Consider the following 16,534-nt stretch of genomic DNA (forward strand, 5'->3'; position numbering starts at 1 on the left):
TGGTCCCCGTGCTGGTGGTACGTAAAAAGCACCATCCAATCGTGGCCGTTTGCCAGCTTCGTCTGGCTCCTGTGCCGGTGGCACGTAAAAAGCACCCACTACACTCACAGAGTGGTTGGCGTTAGGAAGGGCATCCAGCTGTAGAAACACTGCCAGATCAGACTGGGCCTGGTGCTGCCTTCTGGCTTCCCAGACCCCAGTTGAACCGTCCAACCCATGCCAGCATGGAAAGCGGACGTTAAATGATGATGATGATGATGATATATATACAATTTAAAAATAGGATAAAATCTTTATAAGAATTTAGCAAGTAGTTAGCATGAAAAACCTTATAAGAGAAAAAAATCCACCAATTTTTTCACTTAAGTATATTTATTTATATTATATAGAGGGCATTATTATACATAAATGCCACATGCTAGGAGGGACTCTTAAAGTCAAAACTACCAAAATAAATAAACACATCATACTGAATGCAACTCTTGAAGCATTTTTAAAGGTGTTTCCTTTAACTAGTTTTGCTTATATCGTTATTTCTGTTCTATTTTAACAAAACCTGTCTGATGAACAGGAACATGAAACTCTGAGTAACAGCTTTTGTTATATTTCTGCTGCTTTTAATAAAGTATATATATATATATATATATATATATACTTTATTTAATAAACACAATATATATTTTTATGTGATACTAAATAGTTTCATGTGATGAAAGCAGCTCAGACAGCGTTTTTTAACATGTCTGGTGCCTTCACACAATTCTCAGACAGGATTGTGTGAAGACACCAGACATATTTAAAAAATGCTGTCTGATCTGTTTTCATCACAAGAAATTATTAGTAGCTCATAAAAATATATATTGTGGTTATTAAACAGTATTTATCACTCACCAGATGGAGTTCTTTTGTTTTGTTAATCTTACTATCATGGAACAGTACACTACACTACACTACACACCACACACACACACACACACACACACACATGTACATGTATGTGAATGTGTGTTAAATGATCAATTGTAAGGTCTCTCATAAGTATTGCTGGTAACATGGAGGCCAGTACAACTTGTTGTATGGTCAGGTTGTTGGCAACTAAACTGGCACCCCAGCCAAGCTAGTCTGGTGATGAAGGTGGCTAAAAATCCAACAGGACTAAAAACAAGACCTGTCAAAAGGACAGATGAACTTAATGTAGGTTCGATGGCTATCTAGCACAGGCCTTCAGACACTCCAGATCTGGCATGCTGGAAGACCTCTGGGAGCGAGGCACCCATCAGCTTTTTTTAAAGTATTTCTGTAGTAGAAGGTCAGTCTGATACAAAACCAGATATGCAAGGAATAGCATTGGACATTTTAGAGATTTTTTATTGCTCTTGAGCTGATGGCACTTCTACATTTCTGGGTCCACAATCCATATTCATAATAGATATCTTACCTTAACTACTCTCTGGATCATGTCAGTAGAGTGGAGAGGGTTTATGAGGTGTCATGATACTCTTATTGGACTTAAAATTTTGCTTAGCCATTACTGACATTTTGCATTAGCATTATTTTGAAGCAATGGTCATAATTGTCTACTGAGTCAACAGTCATCATGTGTGTGTGTGTGTGGTGTGTGTGTGTGTGTGTGTGGGTGCTTCTCATAATGTAAATGAGTGCATTACATTCATGTAATGGAAAAATAAATTCACATCTATTTAATTAACCAAACAATTAAATAATCAAAGGAAATAATTTTAAAAAATTAAATGGTATGTATTTACCTAAAAATGCCTCTGATGTATACATTTCTTGTTCTGACATTTCTTTTAAAATCAAACTTTCATAATAAAGATGTATTTTGAATTTAGTGGGCCTGAATAAAAAAAACGTGTCACATTAACAGCTAATTACTACAATTGTTTTAATATAACGCCTTTCAACAATTACACATGCAAAAGCACTTCAATCCATAAACACCAGCAGAAGTGCCAGACCCAGGACTTCATAGTATCATTCAGGGCCAGAATAGAATACAGGCAACCTCTGAATCAAGGAGGCCATCCTTATTACAAGCTGAAGCCAGCTTTAAACACTAGAAAAGAGCTACATGAAGCAGGCTGGCTGTTATAACAACACCAGTCTGTGTATGTCCTTATCCTCTTCCACATATCTGAGCAATGACTTATATCATCTCTCTCTTTTCCATGTCTCCTGAGGAAGAGGTCATAACTCCAAAATATCAAAATACAAGGTAAAACTTCAACTGTTGTTCTGTTTTCACTTTTCTAGTTCACTTTGTATTTCATTTTTGCACTGTTTTGACATTTTTATCCAATTACTTATTAATTATAAACACAACAATTTTTATTGATATTTGCATTACCCTTCTTTGCTGCTAGTAATTATCCATTTTCTATGCCACTCAGTTTTGACATCCATCACATTCAATGCTACCAAGAATTTCTACAAGTATACACTGCACACACTCTTGTTCAAGATTCTGTGCTATTATTGTTTCCTTGCCATTGCTTTCTCCTTGTCAGCCAGGAAACAACAAAAAGATATAGCCATTATTTTTGAAAACATTTTTCAATGAACAGCATTTTTAAAGCATTTGTTACTTAATTGGTTTGACTGAGAAGTTGAAATTATTAGCAAAATGACTGGCATAATTTAAACCCTTTAGCATTCATATTATTCTGTCAAATGTAAGTTTTATTTATTCACTTTGTTTTGAATTAATCTTGCATTATTTCAAAGTTTCAAGATTTCGATGGCATGCTTGTTTAATTTTGGAATGGTGCAAGAGGCTAGATCTGGCTGGTTTGAACATAAAAAAAATAGAATATTTAGACCGGATATGGCTAAATGCTAAAAGGTTAATGTTACACACAAATAATATTTCTTTCTTTTTCTTTCTTTTACTTGTTTCAGTCATTTGACTGTAGCCTGCTGAGGCACCGCTTTTAGTCGAGCAAATCGACCTCAGGACTCATTATTTGTAAGCCTAGTACCTATTCTTCCGGTCTCTTTTGCCGAACCACTAAGTTATGGGGACGGCAACACACCAGCATCGGATGTCAAGCTATGTTAAGGGGACAAACACAGACACACAAACTTATACACACAGATACATTTATATATATATACATATATATGACAGGCTTTTTCAGCTTCCATCTACCAAATCCACTCACAAGGCTTTGGTCGGCTCGAGGCTATAGTAGAAGACACTTGCCCAAGGTGCCACGCTGTGGGACTGAACCCGGAACCATGTGGTTGGTAAGCAAGCTACTTACCACATGGCCACTCCTATCTTAAAGCAATTACATACTCACACACAGACTCACACACATAAATACACATCAAGCCATATCTTAGAGCAGGCAACATATTTGATTATCTTTGACATTTCAAAAATTCTCTAATATTTGACACGTTGTTCATCATCTAAACAAATATATAAAAAGCAACCGATTGACTTTGGTCGCAATTATTAAAGCTAAATACATATTGTCTAAGAGGGTTACGATACCCTCCTCCCTCCCTCCTTCTCTTCCCTTCATCCACCATTACTTCTTCCCCTCCCTTACTCTTTCCTCCTCCCCTCCTCCTTCTCCCCCTCCCCCTCTTCCTCCTCCACCACCCCCTTCTCCTCCTCAACCACCACCACCTCCTCCTCATCATCATTGTTTTAATGCATGGGTCAGATGGAATTTTCTGAGGCAAATTTTCTATGACCAGACGCACTTCTTATCCTTAACCTTCACCTGTCTTTAAGCAAAATAATATTTTCCCATGGTCAAACAGAAATGCTTTCAAGAAAGCCTGGAAACAAATGACATTGCTTGTATGACAGTCACATTCATTTCCTACTATTATTGGATATCAAGTCAAAGATGCACGAGTGGCTGTGTGGTAAGTAGCTTGCTAACCAACCACATGGTTCCGGGTTCAGTCCCACTGCGTGGCATCTTGGGCAAGTGTCTTCTGCTATAGCCCTGGGCTAACCAATGCCTTGTGAGTGGATTTGGTAGACGGAAACTGAAAGAAGCCTGTCGTATATATGTATATATATATATGTGTGTATATGTGTTTATGTGTCTGTGTTTGTCCCCCTAGCATTGCTTGACAACCGATGCTGGTGTGTTTACGTCCCCGTCACTTAGCGGTTCGGCAAAAGAGACCGATAGAATAAGTACTGGGCTTACAAAGAATAAGTCCCGGGGTCAATTTGCTCGACTAAAGGCGGTGCTCCAGCATGGCCGCAGTCAAATGACTGAAACAAGTAAAAGAGTAAAAGAGTAGAGTAATACATGCACACACGCATACACACACACATGCATGCTCACACATATATGTGTGTGTGTGTTACTGTCTCCTTGCATAATAGTTGTAAACAAGTGACATCGTCATGCGAATGGTGTCTGTCATTTCCCATCTTCTGTGAAAAACATGTCTGGTCATGGGCAAATATTGCTTTCCTTGGAAACAGGTAAGGGTTGGCAACAGGAAGAGCATTCAACCAAAGAAAATCTGCCTCAATAAATTCAGTCCAACCCATACAAACATGGGACAGCAGATGCTAAAACTATGAATATATATATATATATATGCATAGGCGCAGGAGTGGCTGTGTGGTAAGTAGCTTGCTTGTGAGTGGATTTGGTAGACGGAAACTGAAAGAAGCCTGTCGTATATATGTATATATATATATATGTATGTGTGTGTGTGTTTGTGTGTCTGTGTTTGTCCCTCTAGCATTGCCTGACAACCGATGCTGGTGTGTTTACGTCCCCATCACTTAGCGGTTCGGCAAAAGAGACCGATAGAATAAGTACTGGGCTTACAAAGAATAAGTTCCGGGGTCGATTTGCTCGACTAAAGGCGGTGCTCCAGCATGGCCACAGTCAAATGACTGAAGCAAGTAAAAGAGAAAAAGAGTATATATATATGTATGTATGCATATATATCTATCTTTCTATCTACCTCTCTCTCTCTCTCTCCCTCTCACGCTCTATCTATCTATCTATCTATCCATCTATTAGAGATGTACTCGCATAGCAAGTGATTTGATCTGAGATCGTGTGCTGGAACAAAAACAATTGCAGCGTGGAAGGTGTTTGTAAGCCATTTAAGAAACACACAAGAGCCATTCGATTGTATAGCTTGTGTCTATAGTAGAAAAGATTGCTTGACAACTGGTGTTTGTATGTTTATATCCCTATATCTACTATAGACTCAAGGCCTGAAAATTTGGGGAAGGGGCAAGTCGATTACATCGACCCCTGTGCGAAACTAGTACTTAATTTATCGACCCCAAAAGGATGAAAGGCAAAGTCAACCTCGGCAGAATTTGAACTCAGAACGTAACGGTAGACGAAATACCTATTTGTTTACTAAAAACAAGGGGTTAAACATAGAGAGGACTAACAAGGACAGACAAACGGATTAAGTCAATTATATCGACCCCAGTGCGTGAATGGTAATTATTTAATCGATCCCGAAAGGATGAAAGACAAAGTCGACCTCGGTGGAATCTGAACTCAGAACATAGCAGCAGGCAAAATACCACTAAGCATTTCGTCCAGTGTGCTAACGATTCTACCAACTTGCCACCTTCACCAGTTGTCAAGTAATGGTGAGGGACAAACACAAACACATGCACACACATATGATAGGTTTCCTTCAGTTTCCAAATCTTCTCACAAGGTTTTGGTTGACCTAAAGCTATAGTAGAAGACCCTTGTTCAAGATACTACACAGTGGGACTGAACCTGTAACCATGTGGTTGTGAAGCAATCTTCCTACCACACAACCACAATCAATTTTACCCCCTGCATACTGATTTAGTAATATAGTGATACATTTACAGAATATTCACAAGAAACACATATATAGAGTTATCGTTATACATACAATTTATGTGCTGGCCGTGGGTAGTATGCTACTGATGTACTTATAGAATATGAGGTAAATGAACAGCTACGGATACAATTACACATATTCAAATGTGATTTGTTTGAAAAGAATTCGTCTGAAAATAGAAGAAAGAAATAAAAGTCCTTTATATATATTCTCGGCTGAAATCTGGAATATGAGTTGTTTTGACAGGTGTGGCCATGCAGTTAAGATGCTTGCTCTCCAATCTTGTGGTCTTGGGTTCTGTCCATCAGTGTGACACAATAAGTAAGTGTCTTCTACTTAGTCTCAGGCTGATCAAAGCCTTGTAAGTGTATTTGGTAGATGGAAACTAAAACCCATCATATATATATATATATATATATACACACACACACACTCTCACACACATACACATATATATACACATATATACACATATAATGGTGTGAAATTGTTAGGATATTTTGGGTGATAACTGACGAGGAATTAGCAACGTTCTGCTTTGTGTGTGAATTTTCTGTTTGTTCCTTTGTCGCATTTCTGCTCAAATTTTGAAATGTTTATATGTATGTGTATATATATATATATATATATATATGAATATTTGAGTAGTTGAATGAATTATCTTGTTAAGGATAATTCGGTTAATTCGATACCTGGGTAGCAAATTCACATCAGAGAAGACACGTTTGAAGTTACGTGCTTTTGTGTGGAAATTTGAATGTTTTTTTAAAAATATAAATATATGAAAGAATGGAGTTGAACGACGAATTAACAAAATTCTTTTATTTTCGACATATGTTTCGAAGGCTGCATATTCCTAATTGCGAAGGAATAAGGAGTATATTATGCCGCTTTCTCATCAGGAAAAGCAAGGAACTTATGTCAACATCAAGATGCACAAAAAACTTTCAGATGACTGCTCACACGGAGCCCATAGTGATAATCTATGGGCTCCGTGTGAGCAGTCATCTGAAAGTTTTTTGTGCATTTTGATGTTGACATAAGTTCCTTGCTTTTCCTGATGAGAAAGCGGCATGATATACTCCTTATTCCTTCGCAATTAGGAATATGCAGCCTTCGAAACATATGTCAAAAATAAAGGAATTTTGTTAATTCGTCGTTCAACTCCATTCTTTCATATATATATATATAAAATTTAGATTCAGGAACTTAGGTACTTAATTTAAAGGCACTAGAATTTAGTATGGTATTATCCATATAATTCAAAACGGGGTGATTATAATCAAAATAAGCAACAAGGATACCTCTAGATATCCTTGTTACTTATTTACTTATTTTGATTATATATATACAGCAAATAAGAAAATGGAGAGGATACAAAACGACATACATCATCCGGTAGACATTCCAGTGTGTCTATTTATTCCAAAGCATTAGAAAATATTAGAAGAAAGCATAAGATCTTTTGCTCTTCTCTGTAATATTAATACGGGGACGTAAAAACAACAACATCATTGTCAATCGATGTTGGAGGGGGCAAACACAGACACACACACATACATATATACGACAGGCTTCTTTCAGTTTCCGTTTACCAAATCCACTCAGAAGACTTTGATCGGCCCGAGGCTATAGTAGAAGACACTTGCCTGAGGTGACTGACAGTGCAGGGTAGCACCTACATTACTAGAAATAAGAGTTAAAAGCCTTTATAGCCACAGGAAGCTCATGTCTATGCACCGACGGGGGAGATAACCACCCCACAGCAAGCGATACTAGTCTAGTTTTGCTTTGAATTAAAGCTCCTCAGTGATGACTACTCCATCACTGAATGGTTTAGCTAAATTCCAACTGTCAGTATAATACACACATACATACACACATACATACATACATATATATATATATATACACACACACACACAAACATATATACATCATCATCATCATCATCATCGTTTAACGTCCGCTTTCCATGCTAGCATGGGTTGGATGGTTCAACTGGGGTCTGGGGAGCCCGAAGGCTGCACCGGGCCAGTCAGATCTGGCAGTGTTTCTACAGCTGGATGCCCTTCCTAACGCCAGCCACTCCGAGAGTGTAGTGGGTGATTTTATGTGCCACCGACACAGGTGCCAGACGAGGCTGGCGAACGGCCATGCTCGGATGGTGTTTTTTATGTGCCACCGACACAGGTGCCAGACGAGGCTGGCAGACGGCCACGCTCGGATGGTGTTTTTTATGTGCCACCGACACAGGTGCCAGATGAGGCTGGCAGACGGCCACGCTCGGATGGTGTTTTTCATGTGCCACCGACACAGGTGCCAGACGAGGCTGGCAGATAAATATATATATATATGTTTGTATGTATGTATACACACACACACACACACACATAACATACATATATATATATATATATTATATATATGTGTGTGTATATATATATATATATATATATATATATATATATATATATATAAATATGTATGTATGTAAGTATGTATGTATGTATGTATATGATGGACTCATACTTTCCATCAACCGAATTCACTCACAAGATGTCATACAGTTTGAGCTCAAAACCACATTGTTTAATGAATGAGCTTCTTAACCACACACCCACATAAAATGTGGACAGCAATTTAAATAAATAAAATGTTATTAGAATGGAAATATATGTATTTTTTATGGAATGACGTCAGGATATATAACTTGGATTGTGATTGCAAACATATAGCATTGTGTTATTGGCGTTTACGTCTGAAATACAGATGCTGCTGTGAAAATAAATACTGAAATATTAATATATTAGACACAACTGATTATAGGTTTCCTGTTTAAATATTATTAGGTTGAGGGAAAAGTTTGTGCACTGTGTTAAAATAATGTTTTTTTTATATATTTTTGTGGGAGGCACAATGGCCTAGTGGTTAGGGCAGCGGACTCGCGGTTTCGATTCCCAGTCCGGGCGTTGTGTGTGTTTATTGAGCGAAAACACTGAAAGGTCTATGAGGCTCAGGTAGAGGGTGGTGGCAACCCCTGCTGTACTCTTTCGCTCCAACTTTCTCTCACTCTTTCTTCCTGTTTCTTGAGTAACGCTGCAATGGACTGGCATCCCGTCCAGCTGTGGGGAACACATACGCCACAGAAACTGGAAAACCGGGTCCACGAGCCTGGCTAGGCTTGAAAAGTGCACATAAATAAATAAACAAATATATTTTTGTGGTGTGTGTGTTAATTCAGTTCATGTCATGTTCAGTAGTGACTCACTGTGTCTGTGTGTCCAGACATTGCTCCATCTGACTATGGTCTTTTTTGATCAATGCAGCACTTTATGAAGGTCGCCGATTTAGGGTCATTCGATGAAGCTGAAGAAGCCTATAAAATGACTCTGCCCTGTCAGAGAATGTTTCAAATCAAAGTTGAAGGATTGGTACTTTGACCAAATCCAAAAGCTTGCAGATTGTTGACTGAAGGTCATGGAAAATGCTGGTCTTTATTTTGAAGAATAGTTGTTGTTTTTGAATAAATTCTTGCATAAAAATGGCTGAAACAAGTAAAGAGTATTGATATTGTTGTTGCTATCATTGCCGTCATCATCATTGCTCTTATCATCATTATCATCACTGTCATCATTCTTGTCATCTTCATCAACATCATCATCATCATCGTCATCATCATCATCATCATCATCATCATCATCATCATCATCATCATCATCATCATCATCATCATCATCATCATCATCACAAATATAAAGAAAACAATACTTACCAGTAGCACTTTTTTCACAGGTTATATATTCCCGAAATGTACATCTACGATTATTTCCTTCAAAATAAAAAAAAATATTTTTGAAATCTCTATTATAAATGTAATAAACTGTGATGTAATTCATTAGAAATTTGAACAATATATTCTTTTCTACTTTAGGCACCAGGACCGAAACTTTGGGGAGTAGGGGGCAATAGATTAGATCGACCCTAGTAAGCAACTGGTACTTGATTCATCGACCCCAAAAGGATGAAAGGCAAAGTTGACCTCGGTGGAATTTGAACTCAGAATGTTAAGACAGACAATTTGAATAATATATTCTTTTCTACTCTAGGCACAAATTTTGGGAGAGGGGGCCAGTTGATTAGATCGACCCCAGTAAACAACTGGTACTTAATTTATAAACCCTGAAATTTGAACTCAGAACATAAACTTTTTTTTTTCTACTATAGGCACAAGGCCTGGATTTTGTGGGGAGGGGGATAGTCGATCACATCGACCCCAGTACTCAACTGGTACTTGATTTACCGACCTTGAAAGGATGAAAGGCAAAGTCGACCTCGGCGGAATTTGAACTCAGAACGTAGCAGCAGACAAAAAACTGCTAAGCATTTCACCCGGCATGCTAACGATTCTGCCAGTTCGCCGCCTTGATTTGAATAATATATTACAAGGACGGACAAGCTGTTCAGCAAAAGAACTACATTTGATATTTTATTAATGTTTAAAGGCTTCATCATACTGTATTTTCAGTCATAGAAGTCTAGGCCAGAATTTTCAGCCAAAATAGGTAGGTTAAGTTATACACCAAAACAACTTTGGAAGACCAAGAATTCCATGTGAAATGCAGCAAGATTTAGAAAAATAGTTGACAATGTTTGAATGTTTATACTATATTCTTTTACTCTTTTACATGTTTCAGTCATTTATTAGTGGCCATGCTGGAACACTTTGGCACAAGAGACTGTCTGGATTAAAATTAACCTTAAGTAGTGAGTGTCAAGGACAAAATTAACTTATAAGAGACCCAACTTTGCATTAGAACCCGGGTGGGTTTTTTTTTAGATATATTTTTGAAACAAAATGTTCATCATATTTGCCATTAAATGCAGTTCTTTAAAATCAAATTGGGGAGATATTAAATCTGTTTTATGAAAATAGCACTAAAACCACAATGGCCTCTGCTCGAGCCACTTTCACTCTGGTATTTCCAGCTGATTTATCTTTCCTTCTCTCATCACCACCATTGTATTCATCCCCACTAGACATTTCACTAATCCCTGTGCCTTGTTCTTCTTTGCCAGAACCACTGGAATCCCCAAATACTCCTACTCCTACCTGCTTGTGTCTTTCTTGCAGTTGTTGCCTTATAAAGGTTCAAGAGAAAGTGATTTCAAATTTTGCCACAAGGCCAGCAATTTTGGGGGGAGAGGGTAAGTGTTCAATTGGTACTTATTTTATTGACCCTGAAAGGATAAAAGGCAAGTCAACCTCTGCAGAATTTGAACTCAGAACACGAAGATAGATGAAATGCCACTAAACATGTTGCCAGGCATGCTAACAATTCTGCCAGCTTTCTGTCTTGTTCAAGAGGAATATTAAAGGCATTAACCCTTTTGTTACTGTATTTATTTTGAGATACTCTGTGTTTCTTTCAATTACTTTAAAGAATTTAGTAAAATAACTTGGTTATCATTCAGTTAGTTTTAGGAGCATAAATTGTGACTAAGGTTTGGTGGAAGATTTTAATTCAAAACTTATGAAAACAAGACATTTATAATCAGAGCCAGAGCCAGTTTCAGCCAGGTTGGTAATGAAAGGGTTAATCTTCCCTCACTAGGAAGGCTCCACTAACCCACCACATGGCAACCTGTGTTGGTTTGTTTGCATCACCATAACTTAGTTGTTTTACAAAGAAAGACCAACAAATAAGACTAGAATAAATGTCAGACATATCAGAAAGCAAAAATCAAAACGAACAAATACTGGTGTCAGTTTATTTAACAAAACTTTTCAAATTGTGGTCCCAGCATGGCTGCTGTCCAATGACTGGAACAAGGAAAAGAGGAAAGAATATAAAAGAAAATGTATAAAAGAGGACAGCCTTCGTTACCAATTAACTTAATTACAACTGGAGGAAATGCTGATTGCAACACAAGCTGCCATAAAAAGCTTATACACTTGATGTTGTCAGTGATCAATCAGGTTGCTAAAGAACACCCGGGGAAAAATCGAAATTTCTACTCTAGCGTCGTATGGTATTCTACCGTCAATTATCACTCGACAGGCATATTGAATCAACAACAACAGCTACAACAACGATAACAGTGACAATAACAGCAACAACAACAACAATGACAACAAGAAAATCAATGGGAATTGTGAACATTCAATCAAAATTGATTAACTTTCTCCAAAGTAATATTATTAATAGACTAAGGGGAAACCTGGAATGAAGAGATTATATACTAAGTGCAAAGAGAGCCAAAAATACACAAGTGAATTATGGCTTTTGATAAACCACAGGAATTGCCAAGTTGAAACACTCAACAACCAGTTAATTAACTTTCAGTCAGGAAATGCATGGGGTATACATTTTATTTTTTTTATCTTTTACTTGTTTCATTCATTGGACTGTGACCATGCTGGGGCACTGCCTTAAAGAATTATTAATTGAACGAATCGATCCCAGAACTTATTATTATTTTTTCTTTTTCTTTTCCTTTAAGCCTGGTACTTATTCTGTTGGTCTCTTTTGCTGAACTGCTAAGTAATGGGCATGTAAACACACCAACACCAGTTGTCAAGTGGTGGTGGTGGTGTGGTGGTGGTGTGGTGGTGGTGTGGTGGTGGTGGGGGTGGGGGAGGGGGAGGGACAAATACTGACACAACACACACACAAACACACACACACACACACACACACACATGTATGACAGGTTTGTTTAAATTTCTGTCTACCATATCCACTCACATAGCTTTGGTCAGCTTGAAGCTATAGGAGAAGACACCTGCCCAAGGTGCAACACAGTGAGACTGAACCCAAATTTCTGGCTGAGTGAATTGCGTCATGATGTTGTTTTTCTTACAGATGGTGCCCATACTATACTGTGTAGTCTGACCTTACTATACTGTGTAGTCAATACTATACTATACTGTGTAGTCTATACTACCTGACGATACTATACTGTGTAGTCGACAAAATCAAAAATGGACAATGTGCATATGTGAAATTGAAAATATAAAATGGTGACAATTTACCTATCGCACCTTGTATACATACATACAGACACACACACACACACACATATATATATATATATGCCACTGGACTGACTCCTGTGCAGGTGGCACATAAAAAACACCACTTGAGCATGGCCGTTGCCAGTACCGCCTGACTGGCCCTCGTGCTGCTGGCATGTAAAAGCACCCACTACACTCTCATAGTGGTTGGCGTTAGGAAGGGCATCCAGCTGTAGAAACTCTGCCAGATCAGATTGGAGCTTGGTGCAGCCATCTGGTTTGCCAGTCCACAGTCCACAGTCAAATCATCCAACCCATGCTAGCATGGAAAATGGAAATTAAACAATGATGATGATGACATTATCCAAAATGTATAGTATTAAATATCCAATCGGTTTCATGTAAAGAATGCAATTGAGTGTAACAAACTGATTATATAACTTTATATTGGAGCTTGGTGCAGCCATCTGGTTTGCCAGTCCACAGTCAAATCATCCAACCCATGCTAGCATGGAAAATGGAAATTAAACAATGATGATGATGACATTATCCAAAATGTATAGTATTAAATATCCAATCGGTTTCATGTAAAGAATGCAATTGAGTGTAACAAACTGATTATATAACTTTATATTGGAGCTTGGTGCAGCCATCTGGTTTGCCAGTCCACAGTCCACAGTCAAATCATCCAACCCATGCTAGCATGGAAAATGGAAATTAAACAATGATGATGATGACATTATCCAAAATGTATAGTATTAAATATCCAATCGGTTTCATGTAAAGAATGCAATTGAGTGTAACAAACTGATTATATAACTTTATGTTCATCAGAGTTAGCTGATATGGAAGTGAATATGGTGACTGCTCTCTAACCCTAACCCTAACCCTTATGGTGTATTATAAGTAAATGAATAATGAATGATGGATAAATGTCAGCTCATTACAGCCGTTTCTTACACATTTTTAATAGAAGAATGAGTACATTTCATCACTTCAAAAAACGGTAATCATCAGATGAAACATAATTTCAAAACAGAAGTATATCCCACGAACGCAGTGGGAACATGCCTGAAGCCAACCAGAGCTAACAGTGAAATGGGAGAAAAACTGACAAAAATTGGCTGTTGTGAGCATTAGCGGGTGGGGTGAGAAAGTGTTATACGGTACTTATGGTCAGTGACTGGGGGAATGGGATAGAAGAAGTAAATTGGAGCAGCTAAAAGTTTAAAAAAGTGGGTTGCAGGAATGAATAGAAAATAAAAAAGAGGCAAGCTGGCAGAAACTTTAGCACGCCGGGTGAAATGCTTAACCGTATTTCGTCTACAGCGACATTCTGAGTTCAAATTCCGCCAAGGTCGACTTAGCCTTTCATCTTTACAGGGTCAATTAAATAAGTACCAGTTACGCACTGGGGTCGTTATAATCAACTTAATCCCTTTGTCCATCCTTGTTTGTCCACTCTATGTTTAGCCCCTTGTGGGCAATAAAGAAATAAGAAGATAAAAAAGATGAAAAAAGAAATAAATATATGCATAAGAAAAGCACAATTAAGTGACCCCTGGTCACTGAACATAAGTATCATATTACACCTTGTCACCCTCACCCTTTAATGTCCTTAACAGCCAATTTTTGTTGGTTTTTTCTCTTATTTCATGCTTAGCTTTGGTTGGCTTCAGGCATGTTCCCACTGCATTCTTGGGATATCCTATTCTTTTGAAATTATGTTTCTTCTGATGATTACAGTTTTTGGGTGTAAGAAATAGCTGTAATGAGCTGACATTTATCCATCATCTGTTTTTCTTCATTTGCTTATATATATATAGGTGCAGGAGTGGCTGTGTGGTAAGTAGCTTGCTTACCAACCACATGGTTCCAGGTTCAGTCCCACTGCATGGCACCTTGGGCAAGTGTCTTCTACCATAGCCTTGGGCCGACCAAAGCCATGTGAGTGGATTTGGTAGATGGAAACTGAAGGCAGCCCATCATATATATATATGCATGTGTGTGTATATGTTTGTGTGTCTGTGTTTGTCCTACCAACATCGCTTGACAACTGATGCTGGTGTGTTTCTACAGCTGGATGACCTTCCTAACGCCAACCACTCTGAGTGTAGTGGATGCTTTTACGTTCCACCAGCATGAGGGCCAGTCAGGCAGTACTGGCAAAAGCCATGCTCAAATGGTGTTTTTTACGTGCCACCTGCACAGGAGCCAGTCCAGCAGCACTGGCAACGACCTTGCTTGAATGTTTTTACACATACCACTGACACAAGTGCCAATAATGCAACGCTGGTAACGATCACACTCGAATGGTGCTTTTTATGTGCCACCAGCACGGAAGCCAGTTAGCTGCTCTGGCAATGATCACACTCGGATGGTGCTCTTAGCGCTCCAGTAGCACAGATGCCAGTCATCGAATTTGATGTCAATTTCAATTTCACTTGCCTCAACAGGTCTTCGCAAGCAGAGTTTAGTGTCCAATGAAGGAAAGGTATGCATAAGTGGGCTGGTTACACCCCTGGCATAGGCCACGAGGTTATGGTCTCACTTGGCTTGCCGGGTCTTCTCAAGCACAGCATATTTCCAAAAGTCTCTGTCACTAGTCATTGCCTCGGTGAGGTCTAATGTTCGAAGGTCGTGCTTCACCACTTCATCCCAGGTCTTCCTGGATCTACCTTTGTATGTATGTATATATAATTTAATGTGATATTAGAGAGAGAGAGCGAGTTTATAGGATAGTTCCATAATTTCTATTTTGTCCTAATACTTGAACTTACCAAATTATTCCACAAAATTCCTTATGGGGACATTCTTGATTATGCAACAGATCATCACCAATTTCCTTGCAGTCTATAATGCGTTCTCCTAAATTTATATAAATGGTCAATCTATCTTACCAGCAGTTCATGATAAGTGCTACAAATATTACAGAATTGATGAGACTGTTACATACAAATAAATCTGAAGACAGAAAACTATACTCACCACCTGCAAAACTTGGTGAGCAGTTACAACAATGGATTATGAAATCCACACGGCATTTCTCTTCACAATTCACTTGACTATATGAACCGGTATCATCCAGAAGACTTTGTTTCTCAGTCGATACACAGTCCTCCTCGATAGGGTGGAATGGATACCCAAGCAAAGTTAACTAAAATTAGAGACAATGAAAAAGATGCATTAGCAAGTTAGTATAAAAATTTTTCAACAGAATTTCAACTTCTCCTGTTTACAAGGCATTGGCTTGCTTGAGGCTGCAGTGAAAGGTCACTTTTCTGGGATTAATTTTACTGTCTGGTATCTAAGGTACGTACCTTCTCCTTTAGCTTTGGGTTAGCCAATGCTTTGTGAGTGTAATCTGGTAGACATAAATTGTGTCAATCTGCCAGGCCTATTATGTGTGTGTGTGTGTATAAAACTCTTGACTTAACCCTTGCTCAATTCCTTCCATTGTCTTTCTCACAGCAACCACAAACTAGATGTGCCTTTTCCTCCCCAACAATAGAGAGCAGTTGCCATATTTCATTCCATAACTGCCATCTCTGAAGAACACAAAGTTACATAACTGGACTGTTATCTAACACTCCATTGAACCCCTAGTGTGAAAACAATTGGTAAGATTAGCCATAATAGATACATAATACTGTACACTTAGTT

The 16,534-nt window shown here is 38.3% G+C and overlaps 1 protein-coding gene across 1 annotated transcript in view; it reads right to left on the minus strand.

The window, feature by feature from the left end:
- LOC118766005 (acid-sensing ion channel 2-like) overlaps positions 1-16,534 on the minus strand; it is a 30,967-nt gene that overhangs the window by 451 nt on the left and 13,982 nt on the right. The window contains exons 4-7 of the mRNA XM_036509030.1: positions 15,860-16,028; positions 9,629-9,685; positions 5,905-6,022; positions 1,767-1,858 (exon numbers count right to left, since the gene is read on the minus strand). Coding sequence (XP_036364923.1) covers positions 1,767-1,858; positions 5,905-6,022; positions 9,629-9,685; positions 15,860-16,028 — 436 coding nt within the window. The remainder of the gene's footprint in view (positions 1-1,766; positions 1,859-5,904; positions 6,023-9,628; positions 9,686-15,859; positions 16,029-16,534) is intronic.

The sequence above is a fragment of the Octopus sinensis genome, linkage group LG14 (assembly GCF_006345805.1).
Source record: "Octopus sinensis linkage group LG14, ASM634580v1, whole genome shotgun sequence".
Classification (NCBI taxonomy): domain Eukaryota; kingdom Metazoa; phylum Mollusca; class Cephalopoda; order Octopoda; family Octopodidae; genus Octopus; species Octopus sinensis.